The 22708-nt window shown below is 47.4% G+C and overlaps 1 protein-coding gene across 2 annotated transcripts in view; it reads right to left on the reverse strand.

The window, feature by feature from the left end:
* Nucleotides 1-22708, reverse strand: part of KDM5B (lysine demethylase 5B) — a 59413-nt gene continuing 36705 nt past the window's right edge. For both annotated transcript variants that reach the window (XM_054517286.1, XM_036398379.2), the window contains exons 15-27: nucleotides 22024-22205; nucleotides 21159-21283; nucleotides 20684-20834; nucleotides 16612-16726; nucleotides 13743-14098; nucleotides 12446-12584; nucleotides 10449-10628; nucleotides 9344-9502; nucleotides 6233-6718; nucleotides 3874-3985; nucleotides 2406-2560; nucleotides 1421-1747; nucleotides 1-865 (exon numbers count right to left, since the gene is read on the reverse strand). In XM_054517286.1, coding sequence (XP_054373261.1) covers nucleotides 728-865; nucleotides 1421-1747; nucleotides 2406-2560; nucleotides 3874-3985; nucleotides 6233-6718; nucleotides 9344-9502; nucleotides 10449-10628; nucleotides 12446-12584; nucleotides 13743-14098; nucleotides 16612-16726; nucleotides 20684-20834; nucleotides 21159-21283; nucleotides 22024-22205 — 2625 coding nt within the window. In that variant the 3' untranslated portion in view covers nucleotides 1-727. The remainder of the gene's footprint in view (nucleotides 866-1420; nucleotides 1748-2405; nucleotides 2561-3873; nucleotides 3986-6232; nucleotides 6719-9343; nucleotides 9503-10448; nucleotides 10629-12445; nucleotides 12585-13742; nucleotides 14099-16611; nucleotides 16727-20683; nucleotides 20835-21158; nucleotides 21284-22023; nucleotides 22206-22708) is intronic.

Consider the following 22708-nt stretch of genomic DNA (forward strand, 5'->3'; position numbering starts at 1 on the left):
TAAAAACACCAACATTTAATTTTATAACATAACCAGGGGTTTATTCCACAATATAAACTGCAACATTTGATACAAGCTACCCAAAAAAGGAGAAAGCCAAAATACAGCTGTGGCAATTACTTTACAGATTTTTTTTTTCCTGTCTTCTACATCACAGGGCCCTCAGTGACACTAGGATCTAACATTTGCTGTCTGTACATCAACCAATGCTAGAAGCAACACGCTGTTCAGTTGTCATTCCAGTCACTGAAACCAGACATAGAAGTTATTGCTCAGATAAATAAACCTAGTCTACGAAAAACGAAGTGAAAAAAAACTAAAGTCTCCAAAGAGTTAACAGAGTAAACAGGGATTTCCTCAAAAGAGGATTATTGGAAAATTCATGGTGCAGGGGTTTTTTTTTGTTTGTTTTTGCACCCAAACCAAGCTGAATTAAATACGTCGGTAAATCCCAGAGGTAACTGAATGCTGTACAATAAAGGTGCATTTGTCAAATGCCTTCCCAATCGGTGGAAACCCCTGCAAACAGTCAGCATCTCAAACCTCAACAACCACAAACAGATCAAGGGAAAATACAAAAGTGTCAAAAATTGTTCTGAGTTCTGGAAAATGATCCCATAAGGATAGAAGTAGCACCATTTGCAATCTGGTTCTTAAACCAGCCCCTGTGGCTTAACTGGAAAACTGGGAACCTTCTTTACTCGAGTCCTGAAGGGTTTCTGGGGTTTCACTTGCGGCCCTGGGCATCCTTGCCGGCGCAGCTGGCACAGATGTAATCCTCCTTCTCTGCCATCTCGGGGGAGATGCCCACACACACCTGGTGGAACCACTGGTTGCAGCTGCCGTCACACTGGACCCAGTCGACCTGGTGAAGAGCAGACACAGGGGTCAGAGCAGGGCCAGCCCAAGTGTCCCACACTCCTGGGTCATCCTGGGACTCCTGGTCTGTGAGAATTGTCTGATCCACAGCTGGCTGGTGCTGGATATTCACTGTGTTCCCTGCTCTCCCGGGCTGTGGGCAGGGCACACCCTTCCTTATCTCCCCACTGCTCTCCCACCTATCAGAGACTCAACATCCCCCTTCTCCATTTCCAGCGTGGATGGGCCTGAGCAGAGCCCCAGGCACTGCCCCCATCACAGAGCCCATCCACACCTGGATCCCAAGAGCAGCCAGGACACAGTGTCTGCACGGCCCCACCTGCTCCCTCCCATGGTGTGCAGATGTTCTGATGCCACATGGCTGCCCCAGGGTAGGTGGGGTCAGTCCTGCCCATCCCAGCTGCACAGGCACCAGCCTTGGGTTAGCCAGGGCCTCTCACCCCCCTCATGAACAGCTTTTCTGCAGTCAAACAGTCCCAGGGCAGCTCCCTGTCCCAGATCCCAGCACTGGGAACACCATGGTGGGTCTGCCCCTCCTGACCTCATCCCCCTCAGGCTGGAGGCAGTTCACAGCTGGGCAGATGGCATCCTCATCCTCGGAGTCCTCCTGCTCTGAGAAGGACGTGTCTGAGGGCAGCAGGTGGCTGTCACTGGAACGCTGCAGCTCCAGGAGCCGCTCCCGCTCTCGCTCCAGTTTGTTACTGCACAGATCCTTTGAGTGACTCAGTTTCAGTTTCTTCTTTTTGGGTGTTCTCATCTTTTTTACTCTCGCTCTCTTCTCACCACAGAAGGTCTCTCTCTCAAAACGCCGCTTCAGTTTTCTCTCCATGTAACTAATGCCGTCCTTCTTCCCTCGGCAACACTCGTTCTGTGGGAAGGACATTTGGCAAGGTTGGAAGTGTGCAGCTAACACCCATTATCCTGTTATTTCAGACCCTGATTCTAGGAATAGGTTTAAGTACAAGTGCAGTGTTTGATACTGCAGCATTTTCAGTAGCATGAGATGTGTAAGAGGAGCCAGGGGCAGGGTCAGGCACCAGGGATGGAACTCAGAGAGAAAACCATCCTCATTTCCTGCCTCTGAGCCCACAGCTTCCACAGCAGCTCCCTTGGAAAGCCTCAACATAGGACAAGAGTCAAGTGTCCAAGGCCAGGATGGGACTTGGAACAATCTGATCTAGTGGAAAGTGCCCTGGCCCATGGCAAGGGGTGGAACAAAATGAACTTTAAGGTCCCTTCCAATCCAAGCCAGTCTGGGATTCTGCAATTCTATGAAATCAGGACAGATGTATGTAAAGTACAGAGACTGACCATAAACCCATATCTAAATTTCAAAAATATATTAGGCCACAAATTCAATTCAATATTTTGTAACTAATTTATTACCGACTTCTTGACTCCTTTTGCACAAGGAAAATGTATTTTCATGGAAGTGCAGCCACACACACAAAGCCCAGTAAAGCCCAAGGGCTGAGGCAGAGCCTTCCCCAGGGTGCCCCAGCTCAGTGCTGCTGTTGGACACTTGCCTTGTCACCTGTGGCTGTGCTGGGTGACCTCTGCTCTGGCTGCAGGGCTGGGCTCTGCTTTGTGAACAGGGCCTGATAGAGCTCCTGGATCTCGGGCAGAGAAACCTGCAGCAGCTGGGCTTCCATCATCAGCTCGTCCAGCTCGGTGCTAACCACTAGTGTGAAACACAAGGAGACACAGCAGGAATTCTTCAGTGACAACAACTGCACAGATAATGAAAAATCTCTGGTATCACAACAAAAAATGGTGAAAGACTTGAAATCTGCAGCTGCATGAGTTAGTTCTTATCTGCTCCCTCTCGACTGCTCATTTTTAACAGTAGGGTTAAAAGGAAAGGCAAAGGCTTGCACAGAAGCTCCTGCACTGTGGCTCAGCACCCTGCCATGCTCCCATTCCCTGCTGGTTCAAGGATAAGGCATTGCCATCATCCCTGGAAAATTATCCTGCTTTGGGAGCTGCAGGAGTGTGACAATCCCCTCACTACCTAACAAGTGGGTAACGTGAACAAACTGAGTGAGGTCTGTACAGGGAGCCATGAGAGGAGAGGAAGGAAGGCTGAGGATAAGCCTGATGACAACTGCCCACTGCTGCTACTGGCTCCAAGCTCCAAAGCTCATGCAGGGCTCTGAAACAGTCCTGGCCAGGGAGGCAAAAATCTTTGTATAAATAACAGCTTATTAATGCACTACAACTCAAATATGAAAAATAAACCTGATGACACAAAGAACTGCCTTGTTTGATGTGAACTGTAACATTCCACCATTCCATTTTCTAGCACTGGTATGGACTGAGCTGCACAGACATGAAGGTAAGTCTAGACTTGTGTCCCTGGAGCATTATGCATGAGGAGGGAAGAAATGATAAATAATTTCTGTCACAGTCATAAAATGATGCAATTCACAGCTTGTCTGTTAGTCCAACCCACTGAGTCTGAGGTGAGGATGGTCCAGAGCCTGTGCTGAGCAGAGCAGCCCCATGGGGGCTGGGGCAGCTCCAGTCCCTGACAGCTGGAGAGTTGTGCTGCAGCAAAGCTCACATGGACTCGTGTCCTGTGCATTCAGTATCCCATGGCCTCCAGCACCACATCCCTGCTGTTCCCATCCACCTCCTGCACTTCCAGTGGCCCCTCCTCTTTCCTTCCCCCTTCTGCAGCTCGGCCGGGGCACAGCCTGGGGGAGCTGTTCTGGTGGGAAGGGGCCAGCTCTCCTGATTCCTCATCCCGTTGTGCCACACCTTTTCATCACACACGGGAAATTTCTATCCTCAAGCAATGCACCCCTCTGCCAAAGCTGGACACTGAGCTCCAAATTTGCTGAGGAGATGGAGAAACAACCACCAGGGCTATGCAGTCACAGGCCTGCTCAGCCATTTCCTGGGGACCAGGACACCCTCCCTGCCCCACCAAACACAGGGGAAAAAAGGAAGGGGCAGGGGGAAACCTCCCAAACCAAAGTGAAGATTACAAACCATGAAGTGGGATGCAGTGCTGTCCTGTAGAGAATGGAGAATGCAAATACATGGTTCTGTTATCCCAGTCATGAGGCATGGAGAATGACATTGCCCCAATTGTCTGTGACACCTAGAAAACAAAACACATAGTTTCACTAAACATGGAGTTTGAAATGCAGAATAACTGTGATAGGATCAACACTTGTTTCTCTTACAGCTACTGAAATCTCGTATCTGGTCCAAAAGACTGCAGGGACATGCCAACAGCAAATCCTGCACCTCCTGACACTGCCAGGGGCATCTCACCAGGAACCTTCCACAACACCCTCAGCCTCACTAACCCAAGTGCCTGGGCCCCTTGCAGAATAGGGCTCTCCTCAATCCCCACTGCTGCTCTCAAGGGAATTTTTCAAACTCACCCACATTCCTCACTTTGGCCTGTGTCAAAGCAGCCCAACTCCAGTGGTTACTGAAGAGCTTCCTGTGTGGAAGTGGGTGCTGGATTAGCCCAGATGACAGGGAGAACAGAACTGGGACAGGACAGGACAGCCATGGTGAGACACTGGATTCACCAGAAAACCACTCAAATCCATGGAGACTGAAGTTTCAGCTCACACCTGCCCCGAGGAGCACTGGGGCCTGGCTCTGGAGGGTCCCCAGCTCAGGCACACTGAGGGACCCAGGCAGGGGGACCTGCTCAGAGGCTCTTCCACTGAGCTTCCCAGGGACCTCTGACTTGGGAAATGTCATCACAAGGACCTGGACAAGCTCAGCCAGAAAGACCCTGATTTGGAAGGTTAACTGACTTACGGTCCAGACCCTCAGAAATGGTTACACTGCTCTGGGTGGGAGGAACCTCACAGCTCCACGCTGAGCTAACACTATCAGGCAAATAAAATGAAACTGTTTCAATTTCTGGCCAAAACATCAACTTCTGTTTCCAAAATCTTGGCCAGCTCTTTTCAGCTACACTAGCTGACCTAGTAAAATGATACTTTAAGACCTAAATTACCAGAAAATCATCTTAAATACCTAGAGATATTTTAATACATCTTGACTTGCCTGTTTGAAAAATTTGGTCCACTAGCCACTGGCACAGCTGGGTGAATTAGAAGCAGCTGCAACACCCTGTCAGGTGTGGCATGGTTTGTGTTTTAATGTAAGTGAACATGAAAATAGAAACACAGCCTAACTGTAGCTGGACTGGACCAGCTAATCTAAGGTGTTTCAAAACGTAAAACCAACAGAGTACATTCCATTTTGGGGAGTTTCATGTCCTTCATACAGCACAGAACTTTGATTTCTGCTATTCTTCTGCATTTGTTATTCTCAGGAAAATTCTTTACCTCCTTTCCTTCTTTATGTGGGCTTTCTGCTTTGAAGGAGCTTCACTGAAAAAAAACAAACTCCCTCACTACCCCACCTGAAACAGCTGCTGTGGCCAAACCCAGCAATATGAGCAGGATATTCATTTTGGGAGTTCTAGAGGAAGTGAGGAGAGTCAGCAAAGGATGAAGACACTTTGTTGAAAACAACTTTGCCTGAGAGCCAAGCTGGTAATGCACAGGACAGTTTGTGCCTCTGTCAGTAATTCTCAACACTTATTTGAATACTTGTAGAAGCAGAATATAAAGACCAACTGAATAGTATGAGTGACAGTGTTCACAGGGATCTTAGGATGAGGGAAGAGATGAGGATCTGACTCCATGTTTCAGAAGGCTTGATTTATTATTTTATGATATATATTATATTAAAACTATACTAAAAAGAATAGAAGAAAGGATTTCGTCAGAAGGCTGGCTAAGAATAGAAAAAAAAGGAATGAATAACAAGGCTTGTGTCTTGGACAGAGTCCGAGCCAGCTGACTGTGATTGGCCATTAATTAGAAACAGCCACATGAGACCAATCCCAGATGCACCTGTTGCATTCCACAGCAGCAGATAACCATTGGTTACATTTTGTTCCTGAGGCCTCTCAGCTTCTCAGGAGAAAAAATCCTAAGGAAAGGATTTCTCAGAAAATATCATGGCTACAAGTATGCACTCCAGAAACAGTAACACAGCAGCTCTGTCGTTAGCAGTGCCACAGCAGAACACAAGAGCTAGAAGAGGACAGGGGAAAAACAGGCTCTTTGGGAGGAATTGTTCCTGGACTCCAGCAGAAAGGAGCACGAAGCTGCTGCTGGGGCACACACACATCCTGGCTGAGGGGCACAGCAGGACCCAGCTCCTGCCAGCTGTAAAGCAGGAACAAACCCTCTGCCTTGTGGGGGTTTGTAGGGAGCTACAGCAGACCCAAACCCAAAGCAGCGTCACTCTCTGTCCTCACTGACCCCGTGCTGCCAGTGCCAGACGCCCATCCCCGGCCCAGCCTCACCTTGTTTGTCTCCGGCAGCTGTCCCGCTGAGCCTTGCCACCTGCTGTACAGTAATCCTGAGCCAACTTTGTCCTGGATGCGTTTTAGATTCCCTGAATACAACATTTGTTGTGCTCTGTGCTGCCAGTTCACAGTTCTCTCGATCATGTAGCGCAGGGCGTCCCCCTCGGGCAGCCGCACGCGGATGCGCTGCAGGGACGCCAGCAGCGGCAGGATCTTCTCCAGCGGCGGCTTCTCGGAGCGCCGGCACTGCGGGCACAGCCACACGCGCGGCCCCGGCGCCGTGCCCGGCACGGGCACGCAGCCCGTGTGGAAGAAGCCCCTGCAGAGCTCACACTGGATCATGGGAGCAGCCGGCTCCTTCTGGCACAGACACACCTTGAGCTCGGCGTCCTCCTCGCTCGACAGCACCTTCAGCTCGTTGGCTGCTCGCAGGGCACGCAGCGCCTCCATCTCCCTCAGCCGCGCCTCTCCCAGCGCGGCCATCTGAAAGGGAGGCAAAGGATGGCTGTGGAAACCCAGGGCACCACAGGGAATATTTCTCTGACCCCCAGGGGAGCGTGGCAGTAGTTGCCAGTAAAGTCCAAAGTAAAGAAGCAAAAAGGGCCTTTGCATAAGATCTATAGATATTTAATTCAGCCTCGTGGTGAGATGTTCAGGTCCCAGCCACACATCCATCTCGGGTTCAGCCTTCTCCCCTCTGGGGGCTGACCTTGGTCTCAGGCAGTGTAAAGGTGAGGGGCAATCAGTGAAATGGGAGGGAGTGGCTCAGGAACACCTATGTTCAGACATAGAACAGGGGAAGGAGCCAATGGGGTGTAACTTAGGAGATGCCCCCCCAGCGCCTCCACAACGGAGCGCTGACTTTGACCCTCATCCATGGAGAAAGTTTCCCAGACTCCAGGATAGACTAGAATCCCCTAAAGTGTGAAATAGATTATAGAGAGTAGTGTAGGTGTATCACTTGATGAGAAATTTAGGGTTTGGGATTTTTAGTATGCTGTGGATGGAAGCAAGATGGAGGGCACAGGGTGTCCTCCTGGGTTTCTTCTTCCTGCTTCTTCATCCTTCCTCTTCATGGGTTTGGGTGGCATTTTGTAATTGGGCAGAAAAGTCCACATTGTGGGCTCTGTGGGATCAGTTATTGGGTTAAAAGGGAAAATACTCCAGGTGTCAGTTCTTAATTGGATAGTTTAGTTTTAAAAGACCTTGGAACAAGAGATTGTTGGCCATTTTGTGCCTTCTAATGAAAAGCTGCCGAGCTCACAGTAGTGAGACTGTTTTAGTGATAAGAAATAATGAACACCTGAGTCCAAACATTAACTACTGTCTCAAGTGCCTTCAATCCAGAGCCAGAGAAACTGACAACCAGTACCCCTGGCAACTGGGACCCCAACAGATGGCATCCCCAAGGGAGCACTGCCTGTTACAAACAGGGTGCCCCCTGCTCCATCATCCTGCAGACACACCAGTCTCCAGGGCTTTAAATGGTAGAATGAAGCAAGGATAGGGATGTGCAGTGGGACAGCAAATGGGATTGGAGGGGCAGCACTGCGGATGTGCAGTGGTGTGACTTCAATTCCCTACCATTTTCTCATGAGGCCCTGAGAGAAAAGGCTTAACCCTTTGTAAAAAAATAGCTCCTAACCCCTTCTCTCTTCCAAGCTTTTGTGTTTTGTAATACAAAAACATGGTCTGCCTTCAAGCAGCTGAAATCCTGAAGAAGTGCAAGTTTGGACTGCAGACACTGCTCTGGGAATGTGTCTCTCAACTGTCTGACTCTGGATACTCAGAAAAGCTTCCTGGGCAGTTTCCACAAATGCAAATGTACCTCTCACCCTCATTTTGTACATGCTGAGCCATCAGGGCCATGCCCTGACCTACAAACTTGCTCTGGGGATTGTGAACAGCAGACAAAGTTCAGGTGTACCCTGGATCTGCTGTTTACCCTCTCTGCAAAAGCTCATGATCCTTTTTTCAGGAATCTTTAGCACTAACTCCTATAAAGATAGCAATATATAAGCTGTTCAGACCAGCTGCAACTAATTAATTATATGCATTTTATAATGTATATAAACACACTGAGGAGGGCTTATAGATATATACAAAGTGGTTATTTCTCATACCATAGCTTTCAGGCATAATTCCTGGACTAAAATCAGCTCTGGAAAAGTTAGACAGCTGTGTCCATCCTGGGCAGACATGAGACTGGGGCACAGCACATTCTGATGTGCACACAGGTGCTCCTCTGGGTTGGGAGCTTGGGAAGGTTCTGGTTCCCCTCGTGTGTCAGAAGCAAACCCTGCCACACTGAATGACCTCTCCCTCTCCTGGGTGCAGCCCCTGGGGGTGCCCTGGCTCTCCTTGGCCAGGGGTCCTGGAGTCACCAAGGGCTGAGTGTGACCCAGGTCCCAGCCTGTCCCCACAGGGCCACAACAGGGACACCACTGCAGCTCTGGGGCTCAGACAAACAACACCAAAGCACTTAAAGTATGAGTTTCAAGTAATTGCCACAGGTTAAAACTTAAATGGCCCACATTAAATGACATTCAAACCCCACCCAATGAGTCCCTACTGCATCTCATGAGCCACAGGACATCATTACCTGGCCCAGGCTGAGGCTCTGCACTAGGTCTGCTGGAATGAAGCCCTTCCTCACCAGCAACTGAGTCTGGTCCACCCAGAGCAATGTTTCAGTGACTCCATAACTCATGAGGTTTTCTTTAATTATTTAGAATGTTTGTTTTAATTATAAATTGTGCTGGGTTATTGTGTTCTTTGAAAGGATCAGACTTGGCCAAACCCTATCCCATTTTTAATAAGGTTTAGGTATGGTAGGGGAAAACAGGTCTCCATTTTTTGTTTTGCTCAGCTACAGTCACTGCCTAGCAAACTGTGAGGCTGCCTAATGCACAAAGCAACAGATGATGTTTCCACTGAAAGCAATTTTGGGAAGTCTGAAGCAAACACAGCAAAGTGCGGTTCCAGAAATCCTACAGAGCAGCACAGCAAAAACAGGGTGGAAGCCACACTCCTGCACAGGAGGCAAACAGAAACAAGGGTTCAAGGAACTCAGAAGAAATTCCAGTTAGGAGAGATCTGAGCACTTACTGCAGATGCAGTGTCCTTGCTTTCAGAGAGTGCCCGCTCCAGGTCGCTCAGCGTCTCCAGTTTAGTGCTTTTCTTCTTGCCACTTGGCACTGGCTCCTTCAGCTTCTTCTGCTTCCTCTTCAGACTGAGCATCCCAATGTCACACCAGGGACACAACACCTGAGGCACAGAACAGCAGTGTCCCACATGCAGCAGTGTTACACCTGCACTGTTCCTAACAGACCTTCCTGCCTGGATGCAGCCACAGGCAACTGCTGAGAACTACAGTTCCTGCAGTTATTCCATCAACATCTGAGGGATTAGGATGAGGTTATCTGGAAAGTAGGGAGAGCTGGGAAGTTGGAACTTCAGTTTTGTAAAATGCCCAGACCCAAACAACCCTTGTGTTTCACCCAGACTGCTGGGAGAGAGGGAGGGAGAGAGAGAGAGGAAGAGAGAGACAAAATGCTGAACAGCCTCCCTGGGACTGAAACTGCAAACCCTGGGAAAGAGCAGAGATTCCAGGGGCTGCCCTACATTCCTGTCTGTCCCAACAGGAGGGGGCTCAGAGGGCCTCAGTGCTGGGCAGAGTGTACATTGCTCATAGACTGCAGGTGTGACAGAGCCACAGCTCCAGAGGGGCAGCAAACACAGCCCCAGTCTCATCCTGGCACACCTGAACCTGAGGAGGATGGAGCAGGTAGGAACCTGCTCACCTGCAGCTCGGCCTGATGCACTGGAGTTAATCCAGTGCCACAGATTTGTCACTATTCCCATATTCATATGGAAAATGTTAGACACTGGCACTGCCTGCTCTTGTTAGCCACTGATTAAGAAGAATAGAGGAAACATAGCTAAATCTTAAGCATTTTAGAAGTTTAAAACTAATATTAGAGCTATAGGTCACTAACAAAAGTTCTTATTAAACCAGTTTGTGTAATCCTAAAGCAATTCTGCCAATAAGAATTTACAACCAAATTGGAGACGTCGGACTTATTCTCTGCATAGCATGACTATATTAAATATTAAATATTTCATATTTATTTAATATTTACTGCTCCCTCCTGGGCACACCCTGAGTCCCTGCAGCATGCATGACTGAGCTGATCCCCATGCAGGCTCTCACCTCCAGAAGGGAATACGGAGAGTTCTCACACAGGAACGTGTTTGCTGCACACTCCTTCCACGCCTGCACTTCAGCCACCAGGGCCTCCAGCCTGGGCAGGTGGTCCAGGTGCACTGGGAGGGACCGGCCCCTCGTGACGAGCTCCACCAGCGTGTCCAGCACGGGCACACGGCCCCCAGCCTGCCAGGGGGAAATGAGGAGATGCTGGATGCACACAGCACACAGCACACAGCACTGCCCAAGTCACAGCAGTCACTCAAGGAATTCAGGGCAGAGCTTGTAAAAGTGAATTTAATGCTCAGACAGCTCAGTGACCTGCACTATCAGTCCAACATTTGTGCTGCTTGTGCATTTAGTCATTGACTATCAGACAAAACTAACAACACATTTGGGGCCTGGGAAGCAAGAATGCACTTGCCAAGTGACCCTTTAAAAAGAAAATAGAACAAAGTCAAAGACTGACAACAATATAAGTAGTCTCCCAGTCTCACACTGCATTCATAGCAGAAAATCAAAATAATTCTGAAATTGTAACACTATAGATTTATATTATCATTGAGAGAAGATCTCCAAGATCAATTTCAGCAATTAAACCAGCATTGCCAAAGCCACCACTTCTCCCCAAGTGTCACATCTACATACCTTTTAAATCCCTCCAGGGATGGTGACTCTACCCTGGGCAGGCTGTGCCAGGGCCTGACCACTCCTTTCAGTGAAGAAACTTTCCCCAACATCCAACATGAACCTCCCCAGGTGCAACTTGAGGCAGTTTCCTCTCATCCTGTCCCTTGTTCCCTGGGAGGAAACTCTTGATTCCCTGGCTCCAGCCTCCTTTCAGGTACTGCAGGGAGCTCCAGCACCAGAAGACAAGCTTAACCCAGGCTGTGCCAGGCCAAGAGTGAGAACCACCCCCAGTATCCCATGTGCCAGTCAGGAGAAAGCTCCAACCATTCCCTTGGCACCCCACACCTCAGGCAATGCAGGTACCACACACCCAGAGGTAAAGCAGCACAGGAGTAATTCCAGAGGCAATTTCTAGAACAGGCAGTTGACGTAGAACTGGAGAACTATTCACCAAAACAACCCCAACACCTCTAGCAACTTCAAAGTCCTAATGCCAAGAACTTCCTGCAAGTCACAGTGATTGCAGGTCTTTAACAAAACCTTCACAGAACCAAAGCAGAAATTCTTGGTGCAGACAGAACTAGTTTTCCATGTTCAAGAGGCAGGATTTCAGAGTCCAGACCAAGAGATTAGCAAATACCAAGAAAAAAAAAAATCACTCAAATTCTTTCAAGACAGCCCTCAAATGGAAGTTAGTATTACATGAATTTTATTCCTTAAAAATATTTAAATCCAAGAAAATTAGTTTTTTAAATAAGAGCTCAAAATAAATTTTTATTGAAAGCCGAATTTAGGCCAGACAGGCCTGAAAATACCCCTAAGTTAAATTAGAGCTCACTTTATAGAAAAAAAAAAGAGGATAAATGAAAATATTTGGCAATTTATACCAAAATGTGAAATCAGGGCTATCCCAGTGCCACCCTGGTCTGATCTGGGCAGTCCCACCATCCCCTGGCTGGCTTGAGCACTTGCAAGGCTGAGCCAGGAACTATTTCTGTATCACCACTCTGTATCTCAGTGTAGCACAAAAACGTGATTAACAAGCAGTTGTTACTGAGCAACTCAGAAAAAGTGACCTTTTGGTGAAGCTCCATAATGCAGTAACTTTTTAACTTTAGATTTTTGCTAATAGCTATTTTATAGATTTTATTGCAGGCAGTTAGTTGCAAAGGTGAAGGAATACAGACCAGAACCAGAAGCAAGAATCAGGGCAGTGGGTGTAGCTGCTCCATGGCTGAGGTAACCAATGATGTCCCAGACTGGGAGCTCAGAGTCAGAGCGACACCAGAGCCCAGGAGCACACACGGGGTGTGGGGTGGCTCTGGTGACATGAGCAGGGTCACTGTCCCTGCCCAGCAGCCAGGCTCACGTACCTGCAGAGCCTCCACCTCCTGCAGCCAGTCCTTGGCCTTCTGCACTGCATCCTTCAGTGCTGCTCCATTTGGGAGGTAGGCTGGGATCTCCTCCAGCTCCTTCACTGCTGCTGCCAGGCTGCTCAGGGACTGCCGGGGCCTGGGGGAGCACAACAGCCCAGATGGGAGATGCTGCTTACAGAGGGGCTCTTCCACTCACCTGGGTTGTTAAAATCAGAGGGCCACACCAACTGAAGATGTTACTGATGATGTTCAGTACTGGCTGCACCCAGCAGAGCTGGGGTGTCAGGAGCGGGGTGGGTTTAGAAATGTCTGTTTGCTTATTCTAGCCTCCTACTAGAAATATTCTCACATTTGGACTTAAAGATGATGTTCCTTTTATTAACTTTTGGATGACAAACACCCACCAGACCCCAGACCAGCACCAGCTGAGAGATTCTGCATTAGAAAGTTAAAACCCTGAAATGGGCTTTTCTATATTTCCCGGTTTGATTCTGAGGTTTTAGAGAGGTACAAACACAACACAGCTCCCTATCAAATGTTGAACCCAAGCTTAGTCAGTAATGTGCTATATGAAATTGTCTTAAAACCCTGTGGGGTTAGTAGTGGGTAAGAAATGTTCCAATACTTCAAGTATGACAAAATTAAAAAAAGAAAGGAATCTTGAGGGAAGAAACCTGGCACATAAGTTTGTGCCACGTTCCTAATTTTAAGTACACTGTCCTCTCCCCTGTTTTACTTTATAAATCAGAAGGTAAAAACCACAAGAAAATTTTTCTTAGTAAGGATGTATTTGGTTTATTTCCTTCTTCCCTGCACCAATTAATCTGGAAAAATCTCCTCCTTGTTAGTTAGAAACAGCCCTACATGGACTCTATGGACTACGAAGTTTTACCTGCTGGTGGTACCTATCTGAGCTTGATCTGAACACGTGTTCTCCAACCTGAAACTGGGGAGGGGAGAAGGTGGAAAAGAAGGAAGAGGTACCTTAAACCCCTTTCCTGAGTGTCCTGCTTTGATAAGTTTTTTTGGCATTGTGGTAGCGTCAAACCATGACACTGTGGCACAAGGAGAATTCACACAAGATGGTTGAGCAACACAAACACTGCAAAGCAACCCTGACACCTGAAACTGCTCCATCCCTCATCCCCCTCCTCCAGCCCTGCCCCTTCTGGCTGGCACAAGCTTTGCCTTCATCAAACTGGATGAACAAAGGGGAGCCCCTCCAGGAGTCAGGGCACTTCCATCTGAAACAACTCATGAAACTACAAAATGCAACACTGAGATTTAGCTCTACCTGGCCTTTATCAGGTTCCTGGCTTTGTCATCCCAGTGCTCGGACACGGTGAGGAGCTCCTGCAACTTGGCCATGGCCTTCTCCACTGCCGGGTAGGGCGCGAGCCCCACGCCGGAGTCGATGAGGCGCCTCATGTCATCCAGGGTGAGGGAGCTGTGCTCGGAGCAGGCCAGCTGCACGTCCTCCAGCCAGCGTGCCTGCTCCAGCCGCGCCCGCAGCTCCGGCAGCTGCGGCAGCTCCACGTCGAAGTCAAAGCTGACGTCCAGCAGCTCCTGCAGCTCCGCAGCGCTGGGCATCTCTTCGGAAAGGAGCTTTTGGCTTTGCTGCTGGAAAGCTTCCACACGGTCAAGGAGATCCTGAAATACACAAATGCAACATTAACAACGGGAGCACGGGCTCCTGGCAAACCCCCTGCTGCAATGCCACAGTGCACATGGCAAATTATCCCGATGTATGTCTCCTATTTCCTTTATTTCTCCTCCCAAGTTGTCCAAGTTTTTTGCTCCTGGAACTTTCCTTAATTATGAAGGATTTAAGAATTTTCATTGTGATGGTCTAATGTTATAGTGTTGCTTTTTTTTTTTTTTGGCCCAAGGCGGTGTATCTTGTGCCATCTGATCAGACCAACAACAGACCCCCACTGTTCACCATCCCCTCGTCTGCTAGTAACCCCAACACACCCCCTACAGCAAGCCCCACCACCACAACCAACCCCATCCCAAGGCCATAACCAACAACACCCCAGTTAGCCCAGGCTTCTGGGTAAGGATCCACTGCCAATGACACTGAATAAACAAACACTACCAACATCCCCCCTAAATAAACCATAACAAGCACCAAAGACACAAAGGAAACCCCCAAGCTTACCAGCCAACCACACCCTGCAACTGCTGCTACAACCAGCCCCTGCACCCCATAATAAGGGGAGGGGTTAGATGCAATTAATAACTTATACTAAACCATATGTGCCAGAGAAAGGAGGTGTGGAAACATTAGAAAAAGTACCAGGAGCTTTTTGTAAATGGCACATGGCAAATTATCCCGAGGGCTGAAACACTACAATAGTGTCTTCCACACACAGTGTTGCCAGCACCTCCTCATATGTAGCTGGGGTATCCCAGAACAAGGCAATCCCAGGGACAGGGTGCCAGAAAGAGGGCTCCAAAGAACAGAAAGGATGGAAAGGGAAATTGAGCATTCCATGGATGTTGCTGCCTGGCTTTGTTTTGGAATGGTTCAGGCAGCTGAGGAACAGCAAGGTAAGGAATATGAAGGCTGTGCAAAACACTGGGAAGGGCACAGAATTTCTGAGGTTCATTTCTGCTGCACTGCTAAGGCTTTTGAGCTGCACCCCACAGTCCCAGTGAGCCACAGGCATTTTACTCTCTCATGCAGGGGAACACCTTCTCTCTCTCCATGCACTCAGCAGCTCATTACCCCAAAGGTATTTCTGAGACTGTTTGCACTTTCTTTAGGATAAAGTACAGTCATCCAGAGCAATCCCACAGTGAAGGCTGGGATTATTCTGTATGAAGCAACCTGCCCAGTACCCCCAGTGCTGCCTGAAATGCTGCTCCTGCAGGAAGTTCTTCCCTCACAGCTGACACCTTGGCATTTTGCCAGTGAGGCTGTTTCCCAGGGTGGGCAACTACCCCCAGCATGGAATCAAACAATTTTTAGAGATAGACTGAATTGTGAACCCATCTCCAGTAATGCTGGTCATTTATATTAACAGCCTAATTTGCACAATGACATATAATTGAGGCTTGTTGAGGATGACACAAAGGAACACTCTGACCATATGTGTTTGTTATTTCCCTGTTCAGGAATGCCAGATGGAGAGGAACTGTTTGCATGTCTGGCATTTCCAAATTTCTGCTTTTCAACCAGCAAGAAAACTTCACAGCTTCAGTGCTACAAACAAATAACTGTAAATAGGACTGCATCGAATCTGATCCACACACTGCAGGGCAGATAAGGCTGTTAAGGCAGATAAGCAGCACTCAAAGCTGAGTAGAACTGGTTTATTCCCATTCATTTCCATGGCACCATCTAGTGTCAGTGTTGGGTGGATACTTGAGGGACAGTTCAAGAACTGGACACGGCATCTCCTGGTTTCAAGTATCACAAATATGCAAAGCCCTTCTCCTTTAAGACAGGAATTGCAGCTGCACAGATTTTTTTTAATTGCCCCTCAGTGTGATATGGAACATTTTGGCAAATTCTGAAACAAGATCTTGAATTACTTTCAAGTTTGCCTGAGGGCTCATCATGTGGGGAGCAAAGAACCAGCACAGCTGGTGGTGGTGGGATTCAAAGTGATCTGACTCCAGCCAGCAGCAGGTTCTCTGCTAGAGACAGGATTTGGCCAGCCTGGGCTGGGTTTGGCTGGAGTTATCTGTGGGGTTTCCTGGAATGTGGTTAGAGAGCACGAAGAGGGATCTAATTACAAGACTGAGAAAGCTGATTTTGGATTAACAAAGAAGGAAAGTGGAAAGGATGACAGAGCTGTCCCTCAGAGCACTGGGGAGTTTGAATGTTCTCAGATTAACCTGGCTTTACTCGTAAGAGCAGACAGTTAACTGACCCCAAACTTTTAACTTGTAGTTACCCAGGTCATCCTGCTCCTTCTCCTACAATCCTTCATACAACATGAATGGTTTGATTTCCCTGTGCAGTATAAAACTGTTGACCACAAACAGCAGCTGGTCAGAGCTCCTTTCTTCAGCATCCCATGTGCCCAAGTCACCCCAGCCTGCCGGTGCCCAGTATCAACCCTTGAAGCAAACAGTGAGATGGGAGATGAAGGCAGTGCAAGCCCATCACTCTGTAAATGCTCCTGCTCCCTTGCCAAGGCTTCCCCAGTTACCTTCAGCAGTGGTGTCTGGCTGAGGACACAGGGCAGGGCGTAGAGCTGCCTCACGAAGAGCCGCAGCTCGTTCACCGTCAGCTGGTTCTGACACTTGCCTCCCCCGGAGCGGTACCTGCAATGACACATTCAGCCTTCAGCTTATCACCACAGAGAAAAAAACATCAGAACATCAACTCTGAGGCCAGGCTGGACAGGGCTTGGAGCAACCTGGTCTAGTGGAAGGTGTCCCTGCAGGGAGTGGAACAAGATGAGCTTTAAGATCCCTTCCCAGACAAACCATTCTGTGATGTATTGATTCCCTGACATCTGCTTATGATTTCATGTCAGCCAGGCCTTCTTCAGGAATTACAGAATATTCACAAGCATCCAAGCAGCCCAGGGCTCACACATGTGGGAAACCTCAGTCTGCCACTGCAGAACGAGCTATTGTTGAAACACTCATACTAAACAGGATTCTGGAAAAACTACTCAGCCTTGGAAGGGCATTGGTTATTATGGAATAAAATTAAGCTTTTTTTTCCAGAACACAAAGCAACTGTGGATAAACTATTCAGTTATGTTGCAGTAGCTATTGTAGTCAGCTCTGCCCATGTCCACACCAAAAGAGAACAAATCCCAGTTCTGAATGGGTTTTATATTGACAGGTTGTGTAGGCACTTCTGAAAAATCCTCTCTACACTGAAATCAGCATATTTATTTTATCTAAAAGCTTTGTAGCAAATGAGTGGCTTATAAGTGTTAACAAATGGCCCAATATTAAAAGCCTCTCTAAACTCAAGCCAGTATTAATGAGGTCTGAGAAGCCTGAACAGAAAAGGAAAGAGATCCCTTACAATGCTGGCTCCAATTGAATCCACAGTGTGTTTTTTATACAAAAGAGGAGAACAGCCCAGCAGGATATGCCAGCATGACTGGAATGTGAACTCTATAAAATAAATTTTAATTTACCATTCTGTGTTAAAAATAGGTATTTTTAACGGATACACACAATCACATTGAGAGTTCCAAATCCCACAGTCAGCTGAACAATAAAATGAATTCAAAGCCTGAGGTATAACACAGGTTTCTTTACAGTCTGCTTTGTTCTACTGGTTTTTGAGTAAGCTCCACAGTGTCTTCCAAGAAAAAGCACAAGTTTTTAAATACATAAATATTTATATACATATACATACACATATCTAAATAGCAAAGCTGTCACAAGATGTTTTTGAAAACCAGAAATTACATGAGCCTAAGAAAAACCATTGACAGAAGCCAAACCCATGTCCATCCAGGGTTAATAATCACAAAGGTCTCCAAGCACCAACTCTCAGAGACTCTAAGGAACAGAACAGGTTTCAGGAGACCTAGAGAAGAAAGGGGATAGACAGGAAAAATATGGCAGCAGGGCAGGAACACTGCTGCCTTCCAGTGCCAGGAGAACAAGGGCCACACTGTGCTCCAGCCCCATTCAGATGCTCACAGAACATCTCCAAGCCAGAATCTGTGAGTGTTTAATCCCCCAGCACCAAGAGAACCAGAGGAAACAGGGACATAGAGCCCATCTGCATCTCTTCAGGTACTGCAGAGGAGCTGGTGAGCAGGAGGCACAGGGTTTACTATGATTTATATTCTGTCCGGGTCTTCTCCCCATGAACTGCTGTGTTTACTGCACTGGAGAAGATCCTCCAGTGTCACTGATTGCTGTGACTGACAGGGACAACCTTCCTACAGGAGACAAGTCTCCTGCATGACTCTTCCAAACTCAGGATCAGACCAAAATGCTCAGTCCACAATAGAAAGTTTGCCAAAAGCACAAATCAAGTTTCAGGCAGAATCCAGAATCCTTCCTAATCAACAGCTGGGTGTGATGGAGGTTGTCAAGCATCCTGCAGATGTGAGCTCCAGGCATATGAATCTGCATGTGATGTAACATGTATTAAGATTTTAAGCAGGTAATTATCTTCTTTACATTTTCCTTCAAAAGTTGTGAGCATTCCCCACTTCAACCTTGTAAGGAAAAAAATAATCAAGTGACACGGGTTTTAAAAACAACTGAAACTTATGAAGACATGAAACTGGACTTATCCCAGAAACATACTAAAAAAGATGCAAGAAAAAATTGTGAGAGAAGGACTAAAACCTCTTCTAGAGCAAATAAGAATCTCAATGCAGGCACTGTGTACAGCAGCAGCAGCACAGGGTCAATTACTTGTCACAGCCTGAGATGCTGCAGGAGCTGGCAGGCCCAGCTGTGAGGAAGGCTGAGAGCCTCTCATGGTGACAAAAGAACAGATCTAGTCAAGGAGATGAAGATAAAAATTGCTCCCAGCTCTTCCCAGGCCAAACAATGTCAGGGACACATTCAGTGCAGGAAGGACTCATCTGGCAGAGGAGCTGGGAAGGGCCTGGCTGTTGCTCCCAGTTCAGCACTGGGAGACCTGAACAAGCACCAGGGATGGGAGAATACACACAGGGGACACCAGATGGCTCAACACCAAATGAAGGAGGGGATCCAAAGTGGACAAGTCCTTTGGTGATGGTGCCTAAAATCTCTAGGTTGGAAGTTCCCTATCTGGCAGAAGTCATGCCTGTGAGAGGGCTGAATTTCTCATTCCCTGTTGCAGTATTTTCATGTTGCTGTTACAGTGGCTTCATCCTCCTGTGTGTGCAGGACAGCAAAAGTGAATTTTTATCAAGTTCCTACTACAAAGGCTTACAGAGGGAACACCAGGAAGGAAAGCAAGAATCATGTCTAAGTGTGACAGCAATATTCAGCTACAGACAGTGTCACAGAACATTCTGTCCCCAAAGTTCTTCCATGCCAGTCTTCAACGTACTGCAAGAGCACAGGAGTGAGGAGCTCTGTGACCCCTGCTGAGGCAGGTGACATGCAGGAACCACATGTGCACTTGCAGCAGCACAAAAGGCAACTGCTCCAATAAACACCACATTGCTCAAAGCAGCAGAAATGGGTGATAATTCTCCAAATGGGACAAATGACAATCAATTTTTTCTGAAGTATATCACACTTAAGATTGGTGGACATGAGCCATACTGTTCTCCACACAAATAAACCAAACATTTTCTTAGAAACCACCATCCTGCAAGGCTCAGTGTGCCCATGGTGAGTGTGAGTGCCCTGATCAATGGCTTTAAGTTGAAGGAGGGCAGGGATAGATGGGATATTGGGAAGGAATTGTTCCCTGTGAGGGTGGTGAGACCCTGGCACAGGTTGCCCAGAGAAACTGCAGCTGCCCCATCTCTGGAAGTGGCCAAGGCCAGGTTGGACAGAGCTTGGAGCAGCCTGGGATAGTGGAAGGTGTCCCTGCCCTTGGCAGGGAGGGTAGAATGAGATGAGCTTTAAGGTCCCTTCCAGCCCACACCAGTCTGGGATCTATGAGCGAGAATGACACGACAGAAGATGGTAATTTGTGAATCCTGAGAGAAAGGCTCTTACATCAATACAGGCACAACTAGACTTGTGCAATGAAGAGAACTGGCCTTAGTCTTCTGTTCTGGCTCTTTTCAGCTCATTTCAGACATGGAGTGCCAGCAGGACCAGGTAGGCAGTTCACAACCAACACTGCCTTACTTCAAATCCCTTGAACAAATAACCTGTCTGAAAGATTCAATGTAAAGAGCAGGTATTTTTTCAGAGCTCTCATACAACATTCCTACCAGCAGCAGCTCAGGGAGTTAAGGCACTTGGTTATTCCACAGCACAGAGGGTAATGAATACAACAACACCTCCACTATGGACAGATTTACAGTGCTCACAGCACAAAGACAAGGGGACTGTATCTTGCTGAGTGTTACTTTGTCAGACATACCACATCATTCTTTCTTTTCAGGGAACACTGGAATGAATTTACAAACTGTCAAACACAGAGGAAGAAGAGATTTGAAAACTCAGGATGTTTAACTTATTACATATAGTAATGCTGAATCTCCCTGTCAAAGATAGCTCTGCTGAGGAGACAAAGATTCTTTTAATCTTTAAGTCTTGTAGAGCACTAGCACCCATCACTGGCCACTGACATCCATCTCTGGTGGCCCAATTTTGCTGCAGACATGGAGTGGCACTTACCTGGTCTGTCTCTTGCCATTCAACAGCTGCTGGGCCACCGAGGCACATTTGTCTGCGTCCTGTGTCACCAGCCGGAGGTGTCGCAGCAGGTCATTGTCTGGGAACTTTTTCATTTCTGATTCTTCTATCAAAGCCTTGAAACTGATGAGACCTGTTGGGAAAGACATTAAGTTAAGAAGTCTCCTTTTGTGATGGATTTTCCATGGTAAGGCTTAGAAACACAACACATTAAATGTATTTCTATTTCTACTTCAGTTACACTTGGTGTCAAACTAATTTATGGTCTTGTCACACAGAGACAGCTTAGCATCATTTCTGGGACTATAACAGCTAAAATATTTACTTAAAAACACAAAGTAATAAATGATTTCTTTTGATCATCACATAAGAAAAAAGTTACTGCAGTTTGGAAACTAAACACTGAAAAAATAGTCCTTTTAAATGATGTGCTACAGGCAGTAGGTAAAATCCTCACTTTTTTTGTTGTTGATCTTTGCCTCCAGGGCCTCGTTGACGTTGGAAGCCCACTCGTTGTAGGACTCGGCGCGCATCTTGAGCGCGTTCATCATGGGGTACAGCTCCTCCAGGGTGTAGCGGTACCTGCGGGCAGCACACGACTCAAACCTCCTGCAACACCGCGGCTGCACGAGGGTGCAGCGAGGGCACCAGCACGAGGACCCAGCTTGGACGGGGCTCAGAGCAACCTGGACTGCTGGAAGGTGCCCCCTGCCCATGGCATGGATGGAATGAGATGAGCTTTAGGGTCCCCTCTAGACCAAACCATTTGGTAATTCTAAGGTGTGTTGGTCTGTACAATACAGAAATAAGCTTCTGTGCACTCAGGGTTACGCAATTAAGACCTTAGAACCACACCATGTTCCTTTTGAGATAATTTCAATGTTGTAATTGCTTCAAAAAGCAATTTCTATGGGACAATTAAGGAGTTTGGACACTGTCTTAGAGCAAGCTACATTCATGTAGGACAAAAGATGTACTAAGAAGCACAGCAAAGTTAACAACAGGAAGGAAAGCTCCAAAAAACAAAACAATACTCCTTGGCAAGGACTGGATCTAAGGGACAATGACCTGGTTGCTATAAATAAAAATGCAAACTAACTTAGCCAGCAAGTTTTGCCATTATAGAGCAAGAAGAGCTGAATGCTGAAGAGGCTTTGTGTGTGAGCACAAAACAGTCCCATTGTTGTGGGGGCACTGGATTTGCAAAGGACTGAAACAGAAACAGAGAGCAGTCCCACTGGCAGCAGAGATTACCAAATCACAGTACCTACACACACAATACTATCTCCAGATCGTGGTGGTAGTTACTACCTCAAGCTTACCCCAGTTTGTATTTGTAGGTGGGACAGGAGCAGAGGTCCTCAACGTGGTACAAGCACACCAACAACCCAGGTTTGCAGGGACAATAAACTGCTGACATGAAGCAGGTGGTTTTACACTTCAGGCACTGTCGCTCATCATCAGGGAACAGCTCAAATGTCACCCTCTCCGAGTCAGTCACTCCCTGCAAGAGTGTCACATCAAAGCCTAATGAAGAAGTGACTGTTCCAAAGAGGAGGCTATTCCAAGCAATAACATCAAAAGGTGAATTTATCAAAAGAATAATGAAGTTTAGATATAAGATATTCAACTCAGGTAGACAGAAATCTTGGTTAATGAAAAAATCAGCTTTTCTGACCAAATGACTGGAAGTACAAATATTACCTTTAAAGTGACATTCTGAGCAACATTAAAGGGCAGGTACTAAAATAAGGTGCATGATCAATGATTCTTTACCCAGGTGCTCCTCTGAAATCCAGAACTTAGGAAGGGACTAAGCACCTCTATGCCTCTGACACCCCAGTACAAGAACCAGCATGTTCTCACATCACTGTTTCAACTGTTACTTCATTCATTATAATTAATTCCATCCCTCCAAGTGCTCAAGCCCAGGTTGGATAGGGCTGGCAACAACCTGGTCTAGTGGAAAGTGTCCCTGCCCATGGCAGGGGATGGAACGAGATGACC

Source organism: Molothrus ater, chromosome 25 (assembly GCF_012460135.2).
Source record: "Molothrus ater isolate BHLD 08-10-18 breed brown headed cowbird chromosome 25, BPBGC_Mater_1.1, whole genome shotgun sequence".
Taxonomy (NCBI): Eukaryota; Metazoa; Chordata; class Aves; order Passeriformes; family Icteridae; genus Molothrus; species Molothrus ater.